The sequence below is a fragment of the Triturus cristatus genome, chromosome 3_1 (assembly GCF_964204655.1).
Source record: "Triturus cristatus chromosome 3_1, aTriCri1.1, whole genome shotgun sequence".
NCBI classification, from domain to species: Eukaryota; Metazoa; Chordata; class Amphibia; order Caudata; family Salamandridae; genus Triturus; species Triturus cristatus.
Window position 1 is genome coordinate 447787479 of NC_140583.1, and position 25703 is coordinate 447813181.

Sequence of the window (25703 nt, forward strand, 5' to 3'; positions counted from 1 at the left end):
TTTACGGACTTTCAAAGAAGTCTTATAGTTATGGCGTTCAGCTTTAATAAGAGTATTATCCCTAGGTTTGATATCCAGGGCAATTTTTAATCTCGACAAAGCCTGTATACAATTTTTGTCAAACCAGCCAACTGACCTGTTTTTTGATGGCCTACTCCTACCTGTCAGTAAGCCTTTGATAACAGTATTAATTTGGTAAAATTTGGAAAGCAGTATGGCGGGTACTGTCTCATTACTTAGGCAGTAGTCAATTTCTAATGTACATTTAATAATAACTTCACCCAGAAGTTTAGCAGGATTAACCTTAGCCCACTTAATTCTTGCCCCATTTGGTCTCTCTGCAACAATATCTCCAACAGAGCTGGTGGGATCTGAATGTACATTTCCCCACATCAGTAAAGTTACTGAGATACTGTTATGATCGCTTACTGCTTGCTCTGTTATCCATAAATCGGTATAGACAGTGTTGCAAGAGAGAAGTATGTGGTCAATGTTAGAGTGGGCACCTCTGCCTGTAAAGGTCGGGCATATAATATTGAACTAATGCAAACTGACACCTCCATATATTGGTATGTGCTGTATTGTACATGATAGGAGTGTACTGTTAACTTTGGGGTCATAACCCTTTAGGGGTCAAATATAATGTTGCCAAAGGTATTTCCACCAGCCTTGTATATTTGTAAATTACTGCACAGTATTAAGTAGTATGTGTTTCTGATAAATGTACTTTTACTTTTCTTAAGGAAATAACAGACTGAACAATTATTTATAGAGTGATATTATTGAGTGCAGACGAAAGGTGATAACTAGCCCAACCCATCCCCCTTGAGGTGGCCTTGCACTGCTCTGCTTAGCTACCCTGACAGAGGCAAGCGCTACAATGGGGTGTTTGGTTCCCAGGGAAGGGTGAAGGTGGACCCATTATTTGTGCAGGCCACACGACTTAAAGCTTATTTTCTCACATGGCACCACTGACATGTTCAGACCACAAATAAGTACAATAATTATCGTTTTGTGTACACCTCTGCAAGTGTCTGAGCAGGTTCATTTACCAGAAAATAATCTCACTCGCATAAAAAATGTTGTTTGTCTTCTGTGCTACGCTATTGCATTGAGGGTTGATAAGTGGTGAAACAGTGCTGGTTGCAGATTCTATTAGGAAGGTTTTCATTTAATCCAAAGCAAACTACACCCCTTTATTACTAACCAGATATTTTGTCAATTTCTCCCTGCCAATCACACTCTGGAGAACCTTTTGACCACACGTAAGACAGGCTAATTCTTGACCTAAGATTAAAAGGTAAATGTGAACTGTACATGTTTAATCGGTATTAAAAGCGCATAACTTTGAGTATTGTTTGTTCATTTTTTATAGGTGCACAAAAAACATTCACCTAATGAAGGGTGAAGTTTACTCCCAAAAGCATAACACCATTATTAGAATATTCATTTTGCACAAGACTATGGAATACATGGCTGAAGTAAAAAAAAAAATTACAAAGGCATAATTTATTTGAAATAATTGTATATTAATTTGGGAAACCATGTGGGCTAGAAGGATTCTTTGCAATGAAGCTAAAGAAATGTCTTACTTAAAAACATTTGAGGACAGCAATTAATAAACATTGGAAAAACTCTAAGTGGACTCATATTGTCATTAGCTTGTTTTTCAAATAGACAAATGGACACATGAACTAAAGCATTTGGGCCAATGTATCCGTCAGACAAAAATGAAACATCCTTTCACGAGTGTTTTAATATGTGTCTATAGTGACAGTCTTACAGATATAACATTGATGTGCTAATGATACCAAAGTCATATCATATTATGTAATGGGAGTCAAGAGATCTAAAACCTTTCGCCACTTTGAACGGAGCCTTTCGATTTAAAAGAAAACCATCTTGACTTTCTTGGGCCTCCATGGTATTCCAAAGGTGAATGCAATTTATGTTCTGTGGCCTATTCAACACCTCAAAGGGCCGGTCTCCATCAGGGACATCTTAAGGATGTGTGGGGCCCTAGACCAAACTTATCTGGGGGCCACTGTTCGGAAAAGCTTTGAATTTATAATCCAATTTCAGCTCTTCCATGCCCTCTTGGCCAGGTCACCGACAGTGCACAGCCACGCTCATCCAGATTCTAAATGTGTTTGCCTCTAATTTTCAGGGATAGTGACGTGTGTTTTCAATATTCCAATACAGTAGCATGGCGCAGTGCAACTAGAGACCCCCCTCCAATTTCTCATATATGAGGTCCTGTTTTGATCTAAGAGAAACTGTGTTCATGGTTGCTGCATGAAACATAAATACAACATTTCTCTGCAAAATGTCTGTAATAGAATCTCACACATCAATCACATTAAAAATAAATTGGAGCAAAACGGTATTTAAAACAATCTGTTTAAGAATTATTAAAGGCCATCAAGGCAGACACTGCACAGAACAGAGTTAGCTTTATCTGGGGGCTTCTGAAAGGATAGGATCCTGAACCAGAACCCACTTAGTGTTTGAAAGCTCCTTCTATGACTGAGCTTATTTTCACCATAAACATTTCCGGTTTAAAAAATATTATTGGTGACAAACATGGTAAAAGTGTCCTACCCCTGATTGGCATATTTAGTTTACTTATAAATCCCTTGGAAAGTGGTAGTCCATATACCCAGGGCCTGTAAATTAAATGCTACTATTCCATTACCGGCCCCCGGTTGCTTGTTTCCTGTCCAGAAAGGACCGGGCTTGTCAGTTCGGGCTGAACTGTTCACATGAGGAGCAGGGTCAAGACTGATTTGCATATAGCTTGATCCAAACTTGGGTGGTGTGGTGAGCAAAGGAACGATGGATTAAACCCAGATCTTTGTGACTTATTGTGCCACCTATTTGAGTAGCCCTACTGAAAAGTCTCTAGGCTGCACCCTGCCTTCACACAAAGAACTTCAAACTATCCCATTGTGTTTGCAGCAGGGAGGCAGAAACTTCCAAGCACGTTAAAGGGAATCTCTAGAGACTTCTCCTACTTCTACGAAGGCAGCAGGTAAAAAATAGAACCCTCAGATCCACTGTTCAGGGCACCTCTGGACATGTGGAAGGTTCAGGAGGACTGCTATGCTGCACTGCTGAAAGGGGGAATGTTCCTGTGGGCTTACCCTGCTGCCTGAGTGAAAAGGACTGGACCTGTATCTTGAATACAGGACCAGCAGAGTTACTCCAAGGGCTAGTTGGCTAGCCTCCTCATCAGAGCCCCAGGGACAGAAAAAGCTCCAACCACCTTAAATCCAGCACCTGAACTCTGTCTGCTGTCAGTCTTGCCCTGAAAGTGGTGCCACCCCAGTAAAAGTGGGCCTGAATGTGCTCTGCGAGCTCAGCTGTGGTCTCTTTCACAGATCCGAAGCAGCGCAACGCATCTCCTTGCAGCTCCACATCAGAACCGTTGCTGCAAAATGCATGTCTGATGCAGAACCTTGCATTGCAGCTCCTCGGAACCGCAACTGTGCTATGCATCCCCAACGCAGAACTCTGCATTGCAAGCCTTCATTGACCGCATCCTCGACGACACAGGGCCTCGCATTGAAAGCTTTGTAGACATCTTCATCGAGACCTCCGCCGCACGCTGCATGTCCGACACAGGACCTTGAAGCACAGCTTCTCTGAACCCCTGCTGCATGACGCATCCTCAACGCGGGATCTCGCAACACTCTGCAACCAGGATGTAAGGTACTTTGTTCAGCATGCCTAACTTGGTCCCTGTATCTGGCCCCCGCTCCATCATGGTCAGCCTGAACTTGTGACTGTGTCCCAGTACCGTAGGACCAGATCACCCTAGTTGTCACTTTCTGCTTTTAAGCACTATTTTTATCTATAAAAATTGCATATCTCTGGTTCTACTAATTCGATTTTTGTTGTTTTGGTGACAAATAATTTGTTAAAATGTACTTTTTTTCTAAATTGGTATGGGAAGTTGCTTCTCCCCTACTACTGTTTGAAGTGCTGCATAGCATACTTTACACATTGCCTCTAAGTTAAGCCTGATTGCTTTGTACCAAGCTACAAGAGGGTTAAGCACAGTTGTTTTAGGGTTGCTTGTGACTTGACCCTGACAGGAATTGTGGTTGCTGCTTGAGTACCAGTAGCCAAGTTTCCTACAACCAGCATGATGCCTTCCTCCTCAACATCTTCAGTTTGGGCTGGACTGTTCCCAAGAGGCACAGGATCAAGACTGATTTGCATATAGCTATGTCTGAACTTGGGTGGCAAAGTGAGCTAAAGAATGATGATGGATTCAATGCAGATCTGTGACTGGGGGCGAGTGTTTGAAAAGTTTCAGCACTCCGTCCATCATCTCCTTGTGTTTGCTTTGAGAAAAGCACCTCCCTCAGGACCTTCATTGAGAGTTAGATATTCACCTCATATCAGACATGCAAGAGCCTTGACAGGAGACTGAGAATGGCACCTATTTCTTTCCTTTGTGGTGCCATCCACTTCATGGCTGCAACCTGACGCGCATCTTTTTGCACTGCAACCAGTGCTGCCAGCTTCGCTAGTGATTTCATAACTCACTCTTAACCACGTTAATCATATTGGTTTTAGAGCACAAGAAGGTGCCACTGGTCCTTATGTCATGCCCAGTGCATGTCTAGCAGTGCAAGATGGCAGACAAAGGTTTCCCACAGTCCAGAGTCTATGAAGGAAATATGATTAGGTTAGTTATAAAAAACACATTTGTGGCAATGCAGGTTAAGGTGTTGATGGATGGAAAGACTAAAGCAACCCATAGCAAGGGTTTTCTAGTGCCCGCCCTTCATATTCACAGTTTTCTGTCACCTCTTGATCATTCATAGAAGAAAAGGGCTGTAAATGTTGATGTGATCTTCAAGGGGATCCATTGACTGAAAATCGGTCCGTTATGAATTCAAGAACAAGATACCCACATTGATTTAGGTCATTTTCACTCTGGCACATATAGAATATCGTTTATGAGCCATAAACCACTTTATATTAGTCTACAGAAGAAATGTGCAAAGTTCCTCACTCTTCATTGCACATCTTACAGTTCAGATCAATGCCAATTCAACCCACTCTATTGCAGCTCAGTGGCAATCCTGCTCCAGTGTTTGGTGCTGTCCCGCCCAGGTATAGAAATAATGTGGATGAGGACTTGATGATGAAGCATGCCATTATGAACCCTAGTGGGTGAGACTCCTTTTAAAACACATGGGGATGCCTCTTTAGGTAAGGCAGAGAGACTACCAATATTGGCTCAAGTGACTGTTCTCCTTTTGATTACATTAATTTTTTTATCTGGGAACTGTTAGAAATGGGGTTCTTGGTTGGCTGAGGTATACACTCGGGCCAGGCAGGAATCTTCACTCTAGTCAGGGTAAGCCGGTACACACTAAAAGATAGCCTGTGCTCACCCTCAGGTAGCGTGGCACAGAACAGTCAGGCTTATCCAAAGGGGCACTCTGTAAAGTATTTGTGCAACACACACACACAGCAAAACAATGAATACACCACAAATTATTTTTCCAACCTGGCTGTCTTGCAGGACATGCTGCAGAACAACGAGGACATACTGCAGAACATTGAGCAGCAGTGTAAGGTAAGTGTTTTTTCTATATGGGACGCCTGTTACTTCAACCAGGAGGGAACTGCAACCTCCAGCCTGCCCCGCGCCTTTTGCCGCCAACGCCAGCACTTCACACATGTGCCAGGAGGCGCATGAAGTTGCTGAGGGGCTCCCACAGAGCGGGACGCCCGGTTCTTCAACCAGGAGGGGACTGCAACCTCCAGCCTGCCCTGCGGGTTTTGCTGCTGACACCAGCACTTCACACGTGCGCCAGGAGGTGCAAAAAGCTGCTGAGGGGCTCTACAGCGCAGGACGCCCGTGCCTTCAACCAGGGGGGACTGCAACCTCAAGCCAGCCTTGCGGCTTTTGCTGCAGATGCCAGCACTTCACACACGTGCCAGGAGGCACATAAAGCTTCTGAGGGGCTCCTGCAGTGCGGGATGTGCATTGGCGTGCCAGGGCCACACCCGGGCCAAGGGCAGGCTCGTCTGCTCCGGTCAGCATCAGGAAGAGGTGGGGCGGAGCCACACCCCTTGGCATCAGCCAGCTGGTGAAGGACGCATCGACTTTTGGTGCCCTGGAGCGCCCCTAAACCAACTGGTTTCCCTTTCATTAACTGTGTTCCATCTCTAAGGCATCCTCCACAGAGACTATTAAGCACAACAGGTACTGCAACAGCTAAAAAGGGGTCTTCCCTTTATTGTGTGTTTGGACTCGGGGTGGGAGAGGGTTATACCTTTAAATGCGGTTTTTGTATTAACCCTGTGTCTTGACTTCAGCTGCTCAATCGCCCTGTTGATAACATAAGACTTCCTTCTTTTCCTTGTCTTTTTTTTTTACCCTGTTTAGTGCCGAATCTCACTCTATTAATTAGTGCTGTTGGAAGGTTTGCAATAGGCTTGTTTAGTCATGGGAAAGAGGAAGGGTCATGACAAGGCCCAGGGAATGTCCTCCCCTAAAAAGAATGGTAGGGGTGCTGTTTGTAATGAAGCCATGGGCAGTATTGAGTGTTTAATTACTGAGTGTCATGAGATAGCTTTCACAGGGGAGTCAGAGTCCCCTTCCTTAGATGGAAGTTCTTCCAGCTCAGCTCCCTATCATGGGGTTCTGTTTGACCTTTCTCCTGTCTCCCCCCCTCCCCCCTCAAGTCCCCCCCCCCCTCCCCGGCTAAGAAATCAGCTAAGCATATACCCCAGATGTTTAAGAACTCTACTAAAAATAAAGTGAAAGACCTTAGCTGTGGGCCTCCTGTCCCCGAGCCTGAACTAGATCTCCCTTTGCCCCAGAGTGAGCCGCAGGGCCGCCCAGTTGAGGTGCATGCTATTCAAGTGGAATGCCACAGTAGGTTTGAGGTACTTGCTGTGGAGGAGTTTGGGGCCCCAAGGGGTGGGTGCATTGGCATTGGAGATAGCTGTAAAGCCTATGCTGACGAACTACAGATTTCGAGAACTATCATTGAGCCCCTGAAAGACAAGGTAGCCTCTCTGAGGCTAGAGGTTGTTAATCTAAAGGGAAAGGTATATAGTGATAAGAACATCCAAGTGGAGATTAGCTCAGAGCCACGGAGTAGCGTACCCAAGGGAGCTGTTGTCTCGTTCCTGGGTATACGTAGTAAAGATGACACAAGAGAAAGTTATAGATCCACCGACCCGATGGCCTTATGTCAATTGACCCTCGCACAATCCCTATTGCTAACTCCTCAATTGCAATCGGATACAGACTCCCCTGAACAAACAGCCACACTCCCCTTATGGGGGTTTCGCAAAGGCAATTCCCCAGAAATGTTGGTAATGCTGGAAGGCAGAGATGACTACCCCAGCTACTTGGAGTCTCAATTCAAGACACTATCCCAGGTAATGTCAGGCACAAAGTGATCACGTACCAGTCAGAGGCCTGCTCTCCTCCAAGGTTGGTTTTAAATTTAGAGAAAAGCAATGAGCTATCCTACGAGGTATCAAGGCAGGAAGGGGCAGCTGATTCATCTGTGAGTGAGGCCGGGGATGGTTCTAGTGTCTCTGTTACTGCCAGCAGTTACATCATAACTCCATATAGACCCTTGAAGTTCCTGGTTTGGAATGTGGCCGGAATCACCAAATTGTTAATAGATCCAGACCGGTGTTTCTTTGTGGACCAATACCATGTGGTTTTATTCCGAGAAACCTGGAGCCTATATACCCCCACATGAATCACATGAATGGGTTCTCTTCCTATGGCATAAATGCCATGAAGAAAGAGCGGTGGAGGCCTTCAGGAGGCCTAGTAATTGGGGTCAAAAATGCATTGGGCTCCAGAGTTAGGCAGGTCCATGTAGATTCCCAAGACATTCTAATAATTGATCTGGCCTTCCATTGTGGCTGGACAACTAGGATTTAAATTTTTTATAACCATATTGACCAGTGTTCTGAGGAAACCAGCACCATCTGTATTCTAGACCTTGCTTTGTCAGTTCTTCCCGATAACATCCCAGCCTTGGTAGCTGGTGATTTTAATTGTACATTAAAACTGTTTTCCTTCGCCCCACTTCATTTGACCGAGGAGTGGGATTGTAAGTGGCAGATCCCACAGCTCGAGCTCCCTCTAGTCAGATGGACCAAGAAAGAAGGCCAGGTGTTGGCCCTTACTCTTTAGCATGACCCGAGAGCCACAAATGAGAGAACCAAATTGCACTTAAAGGGGGAACTTACTTATGATCGACCCAGCCATGCTAGTAGAATTGACTACTGTACAATGAACTCTGGCCTTCTGTTTATGATATGTTAGTAGCCAAAAGAATAGATAGTGACCACAACGCGCTTATCCTTACTCTAAGAATACAGGGCGACCCTGAACCGGCCATCAAGAATAGGCCCGACCTGGGTGATCTATCTATCTCAAATAATCAGACGAGACAAAGACGGAACTGGGTGGAGGAAAAACCTAAGGCTCTGGAGATTGTCAAAGACAAGGTCCGCACGTGGTGGAAGAGCAGGCCCTAAAGCCAATAGACGCAGCATTTAGGGAACTGGGCACACGTCATGAATTCCTGTATAATGAGATTAGGGATCTGCTGGGCAAATCATGTTATGAGCACAACTCTCACAAAGGCAAACACCAGCAGAGACCCAAACCCCATGTAGCATGGTATAACCAAGAATGTAGGAAAACTAAGGGGGGACCTGGTACGGGCAGTAAAATCTAATGCATGCCGTGAGATAATGGCTTACAGAGCAAGATATGGGCGGGCAATAGAGTTAGCCTAGAAAGACTGGGAAGACTCCCTGTGGTCCTCGTTACATATGGCTCCAACAGCTAGAGATGCTAAGACCTTTTGGAAAAAGACGGCCCGATGTCTTGATGGTGAAAGGTCTACACTGTAGCTTACCATACAGCCTGAAGAATGGGTGTCCCATTTCGAATCTCTATATGCAGTGGGTAACATAGAGGTAGAAGACCCGATAGAAAGGGGGGGCCAGTTCCATTGGGAGTGGAAGACGCTTTAGTTTTCTCTCTGGAAGAAACTCAAGCGGCAATCCATTCATGTGTCCCTTCCAGGTCTCCCGGCCCGAAGGAATGCCAAATGACTTGTACAGGGAGGAACCAATCGTCTGGGGTTGGTATATTAATATGCTAACGAACTCCATTGTATCAGGCATGGGTATTCCACCATCTTGGAAGTTCGCTGAAATAATACCCATCTGCAAGAAGGGTGACAAAGCTGTTCCAGCTAGCTATAGGCCCATAAGTCTCATTGACTCCTACCAGAAAGTCTTTTGCAAGCAGGGTCTGGCGAGAATTCAGGACTGGATTCTGGAGTCTCGTATTGTAAGCAACTTCCGAGCTGGCTTCTGTGCCAATATTAGCATGTTTGACCAGGTTTTTCACTTCCTCTGTTTGTACTGGAAGGAAGTGACCATCAATGGTGGGAAATTATATGTGTCCTTTGTTGATCTCCGGTCTGCGTTCGATTTGGTTCCCTGAGCCACTCTTTGTTGAAATAGATAGGCATACCTCACAGTCTCCTAGATATCCTAATTAGATTGCACACCTCAAACTTAGCTCAAGTGAGATGGGGTGCAAATAATCAGCAAACAGAGAAATTCCCAATTGAACCAGGTGTGAGGCAGGAGTGTGTGCTTGTGCCTACCCTTTCTCACTCTTTATAAATGGGGTGGTCGTTTTTTTGGGATAGAGACGGGTGTAACGCCTCCAAAATAGGAGAGCAAAGAGTACCAGTGCTCCTCTTTGCCGACAACACCCTACTAATTTCAAAAACTCCCCAAGGTCTCCAATAATTGATGAATTATTTTTTAAGGTTTTGCCACAAGCGAAGTCTGAAGGTAAACAAGGCCAAAACCAAGTACATGGTCTTTACCAAACGAAATGTAAAATTGACCAAAAGACATTTGTTTGCAGGTGACAACATCTTGGAACAAGTATCGGCCTTTGATTACCTGGGTATTCGTCTTACTCCTAATTTAAATTGGGCCACCATATTTATAAAGTCAACTTGATGCTAGTTCAGCAGACTGCACACAACTTCAAAAATCCTGAAAAAACGGTGTCTAGGAAAGTGGCCCCTGCTCTAGAAATCTACCATGTCTAATTGTTGGGGAGGGGCACCCTATGGGGGGGATCTGTGGGGTATTGGGAATACTAATTGTTTTACTGTAGTAGAAAACGTTTTTTTTAAATCTCTTTTAAACCTACCTCTAAGCACTCCCCTGACCCCCCTTGTGCCTGGATTTTACACAGAGAAAACAGGCTCACAAGCTTGACTATAAAATGCTAATTTTTGGCATCGTTTGTGGTCCGTCGAAGAGTTAGCTCCATATCGAGCACCCGTGATTGGCCTTTTGTACCATCCCCAGATAACCTCGGTCCCGTGGTTCAACTCCTTGAGAGATCGAAATATAGTCACATGTTAATGATGATATTTTTTACGTTTTTTGACTGGGAAGTAGCAAAGGGTTAGTAGTAGCAGTGTAATAGGTGAACATTGACAACATAGCGGACCCTGTTAGTGTTCTATGGCTATTTTGAGGTTTTTGTTTTTATCGTTCGATTTGGACTACAGAGAGATCTTTCCTCCATGATGTCTGTAATTTTCTCCCCTAGCCTACACTTGATTTTATCATGTTTTATATGTTTTATTATATTCGATGTATTTTTATTTGAGCTTTATTGCACACTGCACTTTTATGGTCGTACGACCGAAAATAAAGTTTGATGATGATGGTTTTTTCTATATGCATATTTATGTTCATTTGTATATTATTGTGTATTTGTTGTGTATATGTATAAGTGTGTATGTGTATATGTTATGTGTATTATGTATATTTGTTGTTTATATTTTTTATGCCCCAGACCCGCCCTTGTCATTTGCCACCAACCGCCACTGAATAAAGGCTACAGTTACTAAACCTGTTTTTGATCACTGGAAGGACAGTTTCGCTTTACAAGTAGACGGTGCCTTTTACTTCCAATGCCAATAATATTGTTTCTATCTACAATGCACCTTTTAACAAGATGTATGGTTGTACGTTTTTTTGTTTTATTCTAAACAGAGGTTTGTTTTCAACCCTTATGATATTTGATTCCTGCCATCAAGAAATGTTAAAATAAAGCACGCTATTTTGTATATACAATAGTATGCTTATATTCACAACAATTGCTGGAGTTGCACATCAACTTTTAACACGTTTTTCTTTTCCGCGGCAGCAATGTTTACATGCAAGGGAAGATGATCTCGAATATACTGTGGAAGTATCAGCGCTATCACGACATCATGGCACACCTTGAAAAACCTGTCCTGCCTCCACCCCTGATCATCTTTAGCTACTTGTCCTCCATTATATCTTGTTTATTTCGAAGGAAAAGGGAAGTCACCTCACACAGACCAAGTAAGAGAAAACATTTAAATACAATGTTCTAAAATCATCCTTGATTTTTGTGTCTCAAATTGGTGTATATGTTTTGCTGTGCTCTATTTATGTAGTAATTTATAAAGCAAAATGTCCAACCAATCAGAGCACATATTGGGCCCCCAAGCAAGTGGAATGGCAGTCTGCAGACTCTGCTCAAAACAGAACGTTTTTAAAATGTCTTGACCAAGAATGAGTTATCTTGACCTCTCAGGTGTTGCGGCAGTTTGTTCCTAAGCTTGGCACTGAGAACCCTGAAATTCTTACTACTCCATTTAGCTGAGTTGAACTTTCGTTTTGAGGCGGATGCGGTTTGAAGTCCGGTGTATAGGCTGGGAGTTTTGGGGCCAGGCTTCCAGCTGAGAGGCTCTGTGCAACAGGACACATTTAACGCTGTGCCTGATTACGTTCTGAGCCCTTCATACATATGATCCTATTTTTGTATCAAAGATCACCATTAAGTCACCTTCTTAATATGTTTTGGATGAGATTTCCAGAAAAATAGCAGTGGAGTAATCGATGCGAGAATGGATTAGTGCATTGATTACTGAGAGAGTGAAAAAGAAAGTATATAATTAAGAGTGCAAATATGATAAAAACCAATTTTTCGACATTGCTGGCACATGAGCATCCAAAGAAAGCTCAGAGTGAACTGAATCTCCCAGCTGTCACATCTCTGACACAGACTTAGGGCAATTGGTATCATATCACATGGTATCCTATTGCCGCAGCTTCTGTTTTCCATGTTTGAGCAATGAGAAGAACCATCTACACATCAAACAGCTGAGCGGTAGCATTGTTTTCACTCCAGGAGGGATCCGTTTAAGACCATTGTCTTGTTTAATTCTTTCAGAATCCAAGAAGCGTATTCCCTACCTGGGGTTTCCGTGTCTTCTAAGGTTTTGGTGCTAATATGCAGAGATTGCTCACGAGTGGAGATTCACACCCGGTCAGCAAGGTGTTTTATATGTTCTAGGGAAGCCTTAGAAATAAAATAACCACAGATGGTAATGGTGAGGCCAGATCAGTGAAACAGAACCCGCAATCCCTAGTGTGTTGAAGACACTAAAAGAAGATAAGCAGTAAGGCCCTAGGCTGCATTTTTTATAGGCCAACCACCATGAATATAGCATTTCAATGTCATTTCTATAAGGTCACGTTTTCCTGCTTATCTGGAAATAATTTCCACCATGATCAATGAACAATTGCTGGATAGTGTATGTTGTGGGTTTTTGGCATGTGTTTAGAAATGTTTGGTATTACATTTCTAAATTGTTTGTTTGCTGTAGTATTAAAGTAAAATGGGTTTGACCTTGGAAGATTTTTGTATTGTTTTGTGTGTATGTGTGCCGAAGGAGTAGTAGATGTTTCTCTTCATTTGTAGAATTATGTTTTTTTTACATATCAAAATAAAACTCAACAAGAACAATTTTGTCTTCTCCAGGAACTCTAATAAGGAGTGGTATAGTGCATAATGTGCGGCAGTGAGAATAACTGTTTTTGCGAGTTGATTCTTTGCTGCAGCAGTCAACATGTGTGGACTGTCTAAAGCATTTGTTAGGCTGGCCCTTCTGTAGCTCTATTTCTAGCTTCCTTGTTCATGAAAAACAATAGTTTATGTACTGTATTTAATATATTTACATAGCGTGGTAGGACCCAGCAGTATTTGGGTGCGTGATATAGAACGAAGAGTTATAGTGAAGACGACAGATTCAATAATGGGCTCTGTGGCAAATTTCAGGTCATTTTACCCAGTATCCGGGATACCAACCTGAATGGTATTGGGAATAAAGCAGAAAAAAGGTTCACTAACACTTATTGCGAATAGTAGAGAGGAAGCTATCCTGATCTTGCTTAATCCGAATACAGATTGTTGTAATCACTAACCTGAAATTCCGCAGATGTTTTATACTGCATGAACGATGTGAAATCCCTCTGCCTCTTCTCACATCTTGGAACTCTGACTATCAAGAAACAGATGATCTTCTGAGGTGAGCTGGGTGAATAGGGTTTGGGAAAGGGGGTTGATGATTTCACTGGAAGCTGTTGGTTGTAGAGATAAAGGACAATGGCAACCCTCTTAGCTATTGTCAAAAGGGGGACACACACACACGAGAATCTAGTGTTCACTAGTTATACCCACCTCTGGATCGCCTATATTTGCTCCTTCCCATTGAATCATTTGAGTTTTGGAGATTTCAATTACCTTCTACTACTTTAGTTTATTTTCACAAATGCACCAAAACTTCATGTTAGATGAACATCTACAGAATTATTAGTTGGGAAATAAACTATTCAGTTACTGTTCCTTCCAAAGATAAATCAAATCACTTTGCAGTTTACCTTCTCTTATTGGCTGGGGACAGGTCCGGACACCAGGCAGAATGGTTGGATCTAGGGGTAGCACTTTGGGCACTTTATTGCACATTAGCGCTGGAGTGGTATCAGCCCTATAAACAGATCCTGACAACTTTCTGCTCCTGATGCCACTTAGGCCACATAGGCTACCCAAGATTGTGAGCAGTCGTGTTATGTAATTTGAGCAATTATGGTGAATATCTTTGCAAGCCATGCTGCACAGTTTGAATTGGATCTGAGCACCGATAGGAAACTCATTTATCACCGATATTGTTGGATGGATGTGGTCGAATTTGTATGAGGTCATGAAAAGTCTTGCTGCTCAACCGCAGGTTATCAGAAATGCTAAACATATTTGGAGAAGAGGCACACATTTGTGGCATTTCCGATCACTCCCAAGCAGCCTCCAGCAGCCTCGTAGGGTCGGCTACAGTGCCCTGAAGAAAGGTCTATGTACTTGGGGTCTATATGACGAAGGACCGCACAGTTTTTATGCACAACGACCTGAGAAGGCTCCTGGTGGGCAATGAGGCAGACGTTGACCACTGGAGAAAACTCCCACCATCAACACTAGGAAGGGCTGCACTTTATAAAATGATCTCACTGCCAAAATCTCTTTATCTTTTGCAGAACACACCCTATGCGATTTCAAACTACTTTTTCCAAAAGGTCACTGGTGAGACAAGATTCCTGCTTTGGGGCAGGGACATCCCTACTTTAGAACTGAATGGGCTGATGAAGTCTCCAGATGAAGGGGGCATAGCCTTACCCAATCTAAAACTTTATTGCTGGGCCTCCCAACTCTTTCTGTAAATGACTAGGCATTTGCTACCTTACAGGCACCCTCCCTCCAGGCAGACAGTAGGGCCATGGCATCTAAGGCATATCTTAAAGAGCTATGTGGTGGGCCAGAAGCCAACTCTGATGGCTACTGTTACCAATATTTGGAGGAAGGCCTATCGAGTATTAGGATGGCATGGAAAACATACACTAGAAACACCCCTGTGGGACTCATCCATGAGGGTTGAGGGGCTTTCACACAAATGGGACCTCCTGGGCATATCTAAATTAGTGAAGATATGCGGCCCTAAAGGCTTGATAACATTTGAGAAACTTCAGCAACAAAATGAGCTAGCATACACCCAGCACTTTTGTTGTTTACAGCTCCAACATAATGTGGCCAAATAAGGCACCTCCTCGACCTGATAGAGGATGAATCTCCTCCAGGTGGCACCATTACAGAAACATGCCACAGCCCAAATATACCTTTCACTGACAAATAATAGCCAGGGCCCTCGAGAGGCTCTTAGATATAAATCGTAGATGGAGCTAGGAACTATAGAGGAGGAGGACTATGGTGTGGCATGTAGGTACCCTAGAGAGGTCGTGATCACAGTGAGCTTTCGCCTCATACAGCTGAAGCTACTGCAAAGAGCTTACTTCACCAGAACAATATCATTTAGAATAGGGAGGATAGTCCACACCAATAGGAGTGGCCAAAAATCTAATAGTTCTGATCCATAAGGCATCTAGAATCAAGAATCATTGGGGTGTCGGCTGGTCTCACTCCACAGTTGGTGATTTTGGGGATGGTGAAGGAAGAAACGCTTCCTAAGCACGCCTTGCCATTTTGTAACATTGCACTGATAGTTGCCCAAAGGCCCATTGTCCAGTTGTGGGGCAGTAAGACGATCCCTGGAGTGGACCATTGGGCACAGAGCATAGACTGGTGCATGCGAGCAGGGGAAATGGTTATTGGGCACGAGACTGTCCCCAGGAATTTCCAAAATATATGGCCAGTGGAAAGAACTAAGAGGCAATGTCTGAGAACGTCTTTGAACACAATCGAAGGGACAATATCCAGTTTTATGTAAATAGACTCTGGTCCCTGGGTAGCCACTGGGGAGAAATGGACACCAGAATCTCTTTGATTTGGTCACAGGTGGAACTTGACATGTCCCGGTCTGTCTGCCAGTTTTCAAAGATACATGATCCTTTGTTATATGTGATGAAGTTTGCAGTGTGCCGAGAGGACGGCCTAGCTTTGGTTTGTTTCTTACCTTTACATATAATTTCATTTAAAATAAGTATTTTTAAAAATGGAGTACAAATAGTGGTGCAATAACAGTTTGAGGATTACCCACAAGCACAGCATTTCAAAATCCATTGTAGAAATAACAGGGTTATGTATCACATTTTATAATTGTAGTTGTACAGCACTTACCACCCCACACAAAGCATTGAATCACTTACAGCGAGTCGTACAGTACTCCAGAATCCAAGGTCAGGGGTTCATCCAGTGGTTATTGTGATTAGTCATGTGCTCTCCAGAAAAAATGCATTTATGTATTACTTTGTGATAGATTATATAATACCAGTTAGATGTGATCATTAGTGGGTGCTACGTGGTTTCAGGTGGATAGTTGGTGAGATGGTCGGGAGAAGATTAGTAAATGTTAGGTTAAAGGGATAGGGTTTTAAAGAGGTTGTGATATATATGAGGTATCAGAAGATTGTAGAATTACAATAAGAAGTATTATGGCAGACAAGTGTGAGACTGAGAGGACAGGGACATCTTAAGGATTTTGGGGGCCCTGGGCTAAACGTATTTTGGGGGTCCCCGTTCGGAACAGCTTTGAGTTTATGATCCAATTTCAGCTTTTTCGCGTTACCTTTGGCTAGGTCAGTGACACTGCACAGACACTCTAGACCAAATTATAAATGTGATACCATCTAATATTCAGTGATAGTGACGAATGTTTTCAATATTTTAATGCAGCAGCGCACCAATATTGTTGCAAATATTCTCTGTGAGCCACTGCCATTTCTCAAATGTGAGGTCCTGTTTCAAACTTAAAGGAATTTGTTTTATGGATGTGGCATGGTGTTGAAACCGATCCTAGGATGCCTTTTTCCAGTCCAGGGAGGACCTGGCCTGGCAGTTAGGGCTCGACTGTTCCCATAGGGAGCAGGGTCAAAACTGATTTGCATATGGCTGGGTTCAAACTGGAAGGGCATGGGGAGCAAAAAACGATGGATTTAGGCCCAGATCACTGTACTGGGGTGAATGTAAGACTGTTCTGCATTCTGTCCACCAATTGTTCTTTTTGCAGTTGAACAACATAAAGACAACATTTCTCTGCATAACGTCTGTAAAAGACTCCCACACATCACCCCTCTTAAAAACAAACTAAAATAAAGTGGTATTTAAAACAATCTATGTTTAATAACCAATGAAGGTCGGTCATCAGGGCAGGACTTTGTGGAGAACAGAACTGGATCTATCGGGGGCCCCCTTAAATGGCTGGGGCCCTAGGCCGTAGCCCACTTTGCCCATGCCTTAAAACGTCTCTGTGAGAGTAGGCTACGCTGGAGGATGGAATGCAAAAGGAGAGAGTCGCTCTGAAGAAAGAAAGGAGAAGGCTCAAGAAGGAGGAAGTCATGATCAATTGTTCATGCAGGATATTAGAAGTGAAGTGTGGGAAAAGCTTTCTGAGATAGCAACCAATCAGAGGATGTAAGCTGTAGAAAGAATCAATATTATGCATAGTACTCCATTTCTGAGGCAGACAGCTTAAACATGTGATTCCGATGGTACACATCATTTAAACATTATTGTGTGACAGGCCTAGAGCAACCCTTTCAAAAGTAGTCTGGAGTATCCCAGTCTTGGTTAAGGGTCTTTGCACTGCAAACGGGGCACCAAAAAAGAAAAGGCCTCATTTAAAGATCTTCCCTCACTATTCTGTAGTTAAAGGTTTCTTCACTCACTTACAAAACATATAGTAATCTGGCACTGGCTGAAAGTGTCTCGCCAATGCACAGTCAGATTTATAGCCTGTTTAGTCACCTAATCCCACCCAAGTGTATGTTGTGCATTGTAGTATATGCATTGTGCGTAAGAGTGATGGAGGCCTGTGGGTTCAATTTGAAAGCCCCTGGCCTATTTCTGTGCACAAGATGGAGGTGATGTGTTTCTCCAGACAGTGGAAATGTTTCAGGAGTGATGTAGGAGGGAGGAGACCTGGACAGTGAAGTGAGGACAATGGAGACAAGTCTCCTATAGAAATTGGATTGGGTTCTTTTCCTGGGAGAGGCTCCTGATTAGATTTCCTATAGCACTGCAACTTGGTAGATGGTGGGCATAAGGGGGGCTGCAGTCTCTGCTGAGTGTGACAGGTCTTTTAGCTAAAACCACCCTTTTGTCTCTTTCCTGATCACTGTCTATGCGACTGTTAATAATCGGGTGCAGATAGCTCACACCTCTTTGCACGGGCGGCTCCTCTGTAACGACGGAGGAGCGTCGCGCCACTGCCAATACTGCCAGCAGATGATAAATAAAATCATAATAACACTCTGTTATTGTTTTATTTATCTCTGTCGGAGTTCATTACATCCTACTAGAGGGGCGGGTCCGGGCCAGTGCAGAGAGTAGTACTGTATGTATGTATGTATTTAATGCTTATTAAGCGCAACTGTCACCCGAAAGGGTATCCTGGCGCTGAGACCGTATCTAACCATCAGGTGAGGTGTATTACATTGCTCTTGGGAACAGGTAGGTCTTAAGATCCCTTTTTAAAAAGGGCAGATCTTGGCTACTCCTCAATGCCAGAGGTAAAGTATTCCATAATGTGGCGGCTGTGAAACTGAAAGTGCGGCCGCCCATCCTCACTCTATTAATCCTGGGAATCCTCACCAGGAACGCCGAGGAGGATCTCAGAGGTCTGGCAACTTGATACCAAGAAAAAAGATTTTGGAGTGGTATTGGTCCTAGTCCATGCAGAGCTCTGAATACAAGGCATGAAGCCTTGAAGGCAATCCTCTGCTGGACCGGTAGCCAGTGCAGATCGGCTAGTGCTGCAGATGAAGAAGCAGAACGTGGCCGAGATAGAGCCAATTTAGCAGCCATGTTTTGGATCCTCTGCAACTTTAGGATCAGGATCTTAGGAGCTCCCAGAAGTAGTGCGTTGCAGTAGTCTAACCTACTGAGGATAGAACTTCGCACTACCTCTGCTCTAGCTCCCCAGGGGAGTATTGGTAGGGTCTTACGTAGGGCACGAAGCAGGCCCATACAGGTCGCTGCAGTCCTATTTACAGAGGCATCCAGCTGTAAATTGGGTTCAAACCAAACTCCTAAATTACGAGCCGATTCTGCGGCTTCCAACGAGCCCAGAATAGAGGTTGGCCAAAAGTCATCCGGTAGCACGCGAGGGAGACGGTCTAGGGAGCAATGAAGTACTTCTGTTTTCGACCCATTAAATTGGAGTGAGTTAGCTCGCAACCACTCTGCTGTAGCCGACATACAGCGGTGAAAGGTGTCCCTCGAGACTATCTCAGTGCCCTCAAATGAAAAAATCAATTGAGTGTCATTGGCATAATTGATGACTGATATGCCAAATGACTTGATCAGGTCTACCAGGGGTCGGAGATATAAGTTAAAAAGGATCGGGCTGACCGCCGACCCTTGAGGGACACCATGGTTCACCTGTCGTGTGGCTGATCGAAATGGTGGTAACGCCACAGCTTGCTGTCTGTTGCAGAGATAAGATGTTAGCCAACTTAGAGCCAGACCGTTTACTCCCACGCTTTGAAGACGGCCCAGAAGAACCTCATGGTCCACCGTGTCAAACGCGGCCGACATGTCAAGCAGCACTAAGAATGCTGACTTACCCCTGTCGACACGCGTTCGTAGATCGTCCAACACGGTAACCAGTGCGGTCTCAGTGCCGTGGGCCGGTCTGAAGCCAAATTGGGCTGCATCCAGACAGGAATTTGTTTCCAGGAAGTTGGACAAGGCTCTCGTGACCCACCTCTCGAGAATTTTTATTGCAAATGGTAAAAGCGAGATGGGTCTATAGTTGGCCGAGCATAGAGGGTCTAGAGAAGCCTTTTTTAGCAGTGGAGTTACTATTGCCAACTTCCAACTGTCTGGGACTAGCGCTGTAGTCAATGACTGGCAGCAGATGGAATAGAGTGGAGGAAACGACTCATCTTGGAATGCCTTCCAGATCTTATGAGGCATTGGATCAAGTGGTGAACCTGAGGATACGCCATTGGCCAAGACACAGAATTCCTCTAGCGAGGGAATAGGAAAACAAGACATCTGAGAGGAGTCTACCTTGTTGTTATCCCATGCGGGTACCGAATGGCAGAGGGATTCCAAGTGGAGGGATAAAGACGGCACAGACTGTCCGGGTACTGAAAGTCCATTCAGAATGGTCCTAATTTTCTCCTCGAACGCGAGGGCCAAAGAATCACAAAGTTCCTGGGAAGCCGGAATGGCTGGTACTGTAAAAGACGGGTTAGATAGGTTGTTAACCAGCTTGAATAGAGTCTGCGATTTATTAGAGGCCTTCACCAAGGTATCGTCTAAGAACTTTGCTTTAGCGCTTCTTAGCTGGGTCTTCTATACCTGCAGGGCCGCTTTATATGCTGCCCTATCCAGCTCCTTATACCCTCTCCTCTAGGTACGCTCCGCCTGTTTACAACGGAGCTTGTGCTGTCCAAGATCATCAGTGAACCAAGCATTGGCTCCTCTAGGTCTGTCCCTCACCCTTCGCAAAAGGGCCAACTCGTCCAGAGATGTCAAAATTTGCTGGCAAAGGACAGCATAGCTCTTGTCCACACTATGCTCCACCAGAAAAGTCCTAGGCTATAGAGTGGGTCGAATCGGCTCCCTAAAAAGGCGAGACCATTGTCGACTAAACTTAGTGCCGTTTGATTTGATTTTAGCGGAGCAGGCTAAACAATAGACATATTGATCAGTGAATGATCGGTCCAACACTGATCCACGACCTCTTTCACTACAACCAATTCCTTCTCAGCAAATACCAGGTCTAAAGTGTGCCCCTTGACAAGAGTGGGTGACAAGACCAGCTGTGCAAGTTGAATATTGCTACACGCTTGGCAAAGTTCCCTATAGGCCAGATCTTGAGGGCCAGAGGGCCAGAGATTAAAATCACCTAGTACTAAGAATTTAGCATGGGAGTTTGAGAGGTCATAGATCAGATCGACCAATGACTAAAGGGCTGTTGTGGTCGAAGAGGGAGGTCTGTAGCATAAAAGGCCTGCTATCAAGGTACCGCCCTGGGCCGTAATAGAGAAGCCCATGAGCTCGAACCCTAACACCTCTTTTACCACCAGTTCCGAAAGGGAGATTGAGTCTCTGAAAATGTAACCTACTCCACCCCCCCTACCAGAAGCTCGGGGAGTGTGTCTTATGAGGTAGCCCGGTGGGCAAGCCCAACCGAGTTCCATCCCACAGTCTGCCGAAGCCCAAGTTTCTGTCACGAATAATATGTCCAGATGTAAAGATTCTATTAGAAGAGCAATCTCAGCATAATGCTTAACGAGAGAGCGAACATTCAGCAGGCCACAGGAAAGAGTCCTATGAGAAGATGGGATAGACAAACATTGAATACCAGCCGCAGTAAGGCACGATGAATCGTAAGAATCCTCACGAGTATCTGCCAAGTGAGAGGTAGCAAGCACGCCGGGAGCACTGTAGATTTACAAGTACGGATGTCTGTTTTGCCGGCCAAACACACCTTCGCACTTATGTTTCTCCAACCCTGCTGTATTGTACAGCCGAGTTGGAGAAACCGCACAGGCGGCTCCCAGGCTCCATTTGAGCAGCAAACGAGGCAGCTCAGACCAATTCTGGTGCTGCTCTTGTGCTAGAGCCTGTGCCCTGAGGGACCATCTTCTTCCGGGATGCACGGAGCAGGAGGAAGATGGTGGACGGCAGCAGAGCAGAGCTGCAGGTAAGTGGTTTTTATCATTTACTTTTTTTTTTCTCCCACCTCTCCTCTCCCTCCCTCCCCCACCCCCCTGCCACCCTGCTGGCTTTAATTGCCGGCAGCTGCCACTGACTCTTTGTGCCTCTGTTGTGGGTACTTGGGGCTGAAAGCTACCCAGCTGCAAGGAGCCTGACCCCACAGAAAGGCTGTGTCTGCAGAACAGTATAAACAGGCAATTCAAAAGTGAAGCCAGCCCGAACCAGTTCTCCTGGTCGAGTCTTCCAATATGTTACGCTTGAACTGCAAACTCTTTTTTTTAAGTTACCTTAGTTTGAAACCGTTTCATTGTGCAACTTTCATCTCTCAGTGGCAAAGAACTTCTATCCTACTTCATAAACCACCGACTTGAAACCTTTGAGAAAAAAAAAGAAAATAAAGGCATATGTGCCCTACCTTTAACTAGAATTGCTTCTGAAATGCAGTCGTGTTATGGATGCCAACCCATATTAATGCCTGAGACCTGGACACCTGGTTTATGGTGCGTGCTTCATCTTATACACACTTAAACGAAAAAGACGCTGAAAACAATGTCAGCTAACTACAGAAACTCTCCCTCACTTCGGATGCATTATTACATGAAACATAAGTTCCTAGGGGTCGAGATATTGTGAAATATCATGATTTTCAAATAGCACATAGCAAAACCAAAGGGGATGATGGACAGAGTGTTGAACATTGCAAACCCTCACCCACAGTCAACTGATCTGGGTTTAATCCATCATCATTCTTTAGCTCACTCCGCCACCCCAGTTCAGACATGGCCTTATGCAAATCAGTCTGACCCTGTGCCTCATGGGAACAGTCCAGCCCGAACTGCCAAGCCATGCCTTCCCTGGACCGGAAACAAGCATCCTGGGACCGGTTTCGGGTTCATAACCCTCATCAGCCAGGCTATCTTGAATCCATGGGGCAAAGTGAGCAGGGGACCCACGTCTGGGCATACCCTGCCAACATAGGCCGAAGAAAGCAAAACCAAAGGGGTTGATGGACGGAGTGTTGAACATTGCAAACACTCACCCCCAGTCAACTGATCTGGGTTTAATCCATCATCATTCTTTAGCTCACTCCGCCACCTTAGTTCAGACATGGCCATATGCAAATCAGTCTGACCCTGTGCCTCATAGGAACAGTCCAGCCCGAACTGCCAAGCCATGTCTTCCCTGGACCGGAAACAAGCATCCTGTGACCGGTTTTGGGTTCATAACCCTCAACAGCCAGGCTATCTTGAATCTAGTGGCGAAGTGAGCAAGGGACCCATGTCTGGGCATACCCTGCCAACTTAGGGCGAACAAAGCAAAACCAAAGGAGATGATGGACAGAGTGTTGAACATTGCAAACCCTCACCCCCAGTCCATCATCCCCTTTGGTTTTGCTTTGTTCGCCCTAAGTTGGTAGGGTATGCCCAAACGTGGGTCCCTTGCTCCCTTTGCCACTGGATTCAAGCTAGCCTGGCTGATGACAGCTGATTAGCCAGAAACCGGTCCTAGGAAGCTTGTTTCCGGTCCAGGGAAGACATGGCTTGGCAGTTCGGGCTGGACTGTTCCCATGAGGCACAGGGTCAGACTGATTTGCATATGGCCATGTCTGAACTGGGGTGGCAGAGTGGGCTAAAGAACAGTGATGGATTAAACCCAGATCAGTTGACTGGGGGTGAGTGCTTGCAATGTTCAACACTCCGTCCATCATCCCCTTTGGTTTTGCTTTCAAATAGCACATAGCAAAACATTTAACTCGCTGTTGGACCCACTACCGGGTCAATCCATGGCACAACCTTCCGGACAAACGATGTGCCATGATCTGTCTCAAACCACCAACCACAGGGGTACCTTTGAGGTAAGAGTGGAACCTCCTGCCCAAGTACATTGTATCCCAAAACGACCCGACAGGAGGTCCAATGATGACTCAAGGTTACGCCAGGTGGCACATTTCAGATACCGTAAACCTAGGACTGTATGTTCAAAATAATGATTATATCTTATAATAAACAGTATACATGTTACAGCACAAATGAAAAACCTGATCATCAGGCTTTTGAATCCGGGACCTCTAGACGTCAACAGCATGCGCTCAAACCTACCGGGCTATCTTATTGTTTTTGAAGTTAAAGCTCTACAGCGTATTCAAGACATGATTTATGCAAGTGCATTTGTACATCCCTCCACGGCGTACCAAAGTTGTACGTGCGCTGTTGTTTGGCATAACTTCAATGTGCAATATAAGCCCACTCCCAGGGTGGAACACAGATGCTGCTGCTTCACACAGAAATATTCTCTGAATAACCATTACTGAACGCTGTAATCTCTTCGTGGTGGGGCTTGTTATATAAGGGGGTGCACGACAGCACCTTTGTACTGCCTTTTCTGTATTAGAACCAGAGCTTTAAGTGGGCCGGGTCTCACCGTTGCTGAGCACAGGCAGTTTTTTAAAAGAAGGCCTCGAAACGGGTCTCTCTCAGACTCTGTTTTGTGGCCTGGCACAGGAGGTCCATTTTTTCCCGGACTGCAGTGACAGCAGGCACATCGCTGCTCACACTGCTCTTCTCACTAGTGGAGCAGTTACTGCATGACGTCATGCCAGATGAGCGTCGTAGGGAAAGGGAAATCGTTTAAAGAGAGTCATTTTCTCTATGGATTTCCCTTCTCTTTTTTGAAACTCAGGAGCAGCAACATTCTCGTGGTGTCACCAGGGCTTTAAGTGGAAGCTTTTTCAATATTATATAAGTTGCTGCTTATTTATCTTATGCAACTAACAACCATTGACAAAGTCAATGCTCCTGACTTCTTGTACCTATGATGTTATTTGTTGTATCATATATCTGGGTGCAATGACAGAAATATCAAGTCAAGTCAAGTCAAGATAGCTTTATTCGATTTCAAATTTAAAATCATAAAAGCAACACAGAAATACATACATGTTAAAAAAGACTGAATTAAAAATCGAAATTTTAACAGCTCAAGTACATCATGGTCGGGGTATCCAACATAAAGGCAGACTCTGAATTAATTCATCGACAATCTGCACCGAATAGCAAATTTTAAAAACGTGGATAAGGCATTAATGGTTATTTCATCTTGTAGTAAAAGCAGTTTTAGAAAAGCAGGCCTACACTGCCTCAGTCCTCAGGTCTTCAGTAGAGGAATCAAATATTTCCTTCTTCCACATGAATAAAATTTACAGAAAAGAACACAGTGTATTTGCGATTGCATTGCAAGATTATCACATGGGCAATTAATTAAATTTGGAGACCAATCGTTTCTGTCTGGAAAAGTTATCAACCTATAATAGGACCCGACTCTCAGACGAGTTAACAACATCCTGTCGTAGCTGGAGTAATCGGGAGACAGATACAGCTGTAGGCCAGGGGCCTGTAAAAGTAAATTATGTTGGGATACAGATATCTTACTTTTTTCATCACACCATCGTCTACTTTCCAGGAAGTCAAGACAACATTTTTTGAAAGCCTTCCGGGAGATCGAGGTTAAGGAACAAGGGTTATCAAAAAAAGTTGAATGTCCCATATTAATCATAAACTCTTTTACATAGCCAATCCAAGGAATGTCCATGCATCTTTCTAATTTGAGGCAGTCAATCAAAATAGTTCTATTAAAAACAGTTTCCTCTGTAGTCCATATCTTGTGCCATAGCAATAAGGGGCTAACTTTAACTAGATCAGAAATATAAGCCAGATCTAATTCCTTGTGGCAGATAAATGTGGAGGACGAGTTGGGAACCGCTAACAAATAACGCAGGAAATAATTTTCTTTTACTTGAATCTCCTGACAGTCAGCGATACCCCATATGCCGGAACAGTATAATGCAGTTGAAACACATTTGGCATTATAAATATCCATTAGAATACGGACAGGCCTGCCCCCCAGCTTATTGGAAAACTGTTTTATTGCTCCTAGTGCACGAGCAAAAGCAAGGTTCCTGCTCCTAATCGCTGCTTTCCAAGTGCCTTTTTCATTAAAAACAACCCCTAAGTATGAAAAAGTACTTGTAAGTCCTATCTTAGACTTTTCAATAAAAACATTACAAGGAAGTTTATTCTTCGAAGAGCAGCACATGGAGAACGTTTTCTCT

General features: G+C 44.3%; 1 protein-coding gene across 4 annotated transcripts in view; it reads left to right on the forward strand.

Annotated features, from left to right (window-relative positions):
* Positions 1-25703, forward strand: part of LOC146860386 (transient receptor potential cation channel subfamily M member 7-like) — a 1286036-nt gene that overhangs the window by 910147 nt on the left and 350186 nt on the right. For all 4 annotated transcript variants that reach the window (XM_085644245.1, XM_085644247.1, XM_085644246.1 and 1 more), the window contains one exon: positions 11261-11442. In XM_085644245.1, the coding sequence (XP_085500371.1) occupies positions 11261-11442 (182 nt within the window). The remainder of the gene's footprint in view (positions 1-11260; positions 11443-25703) is intronic.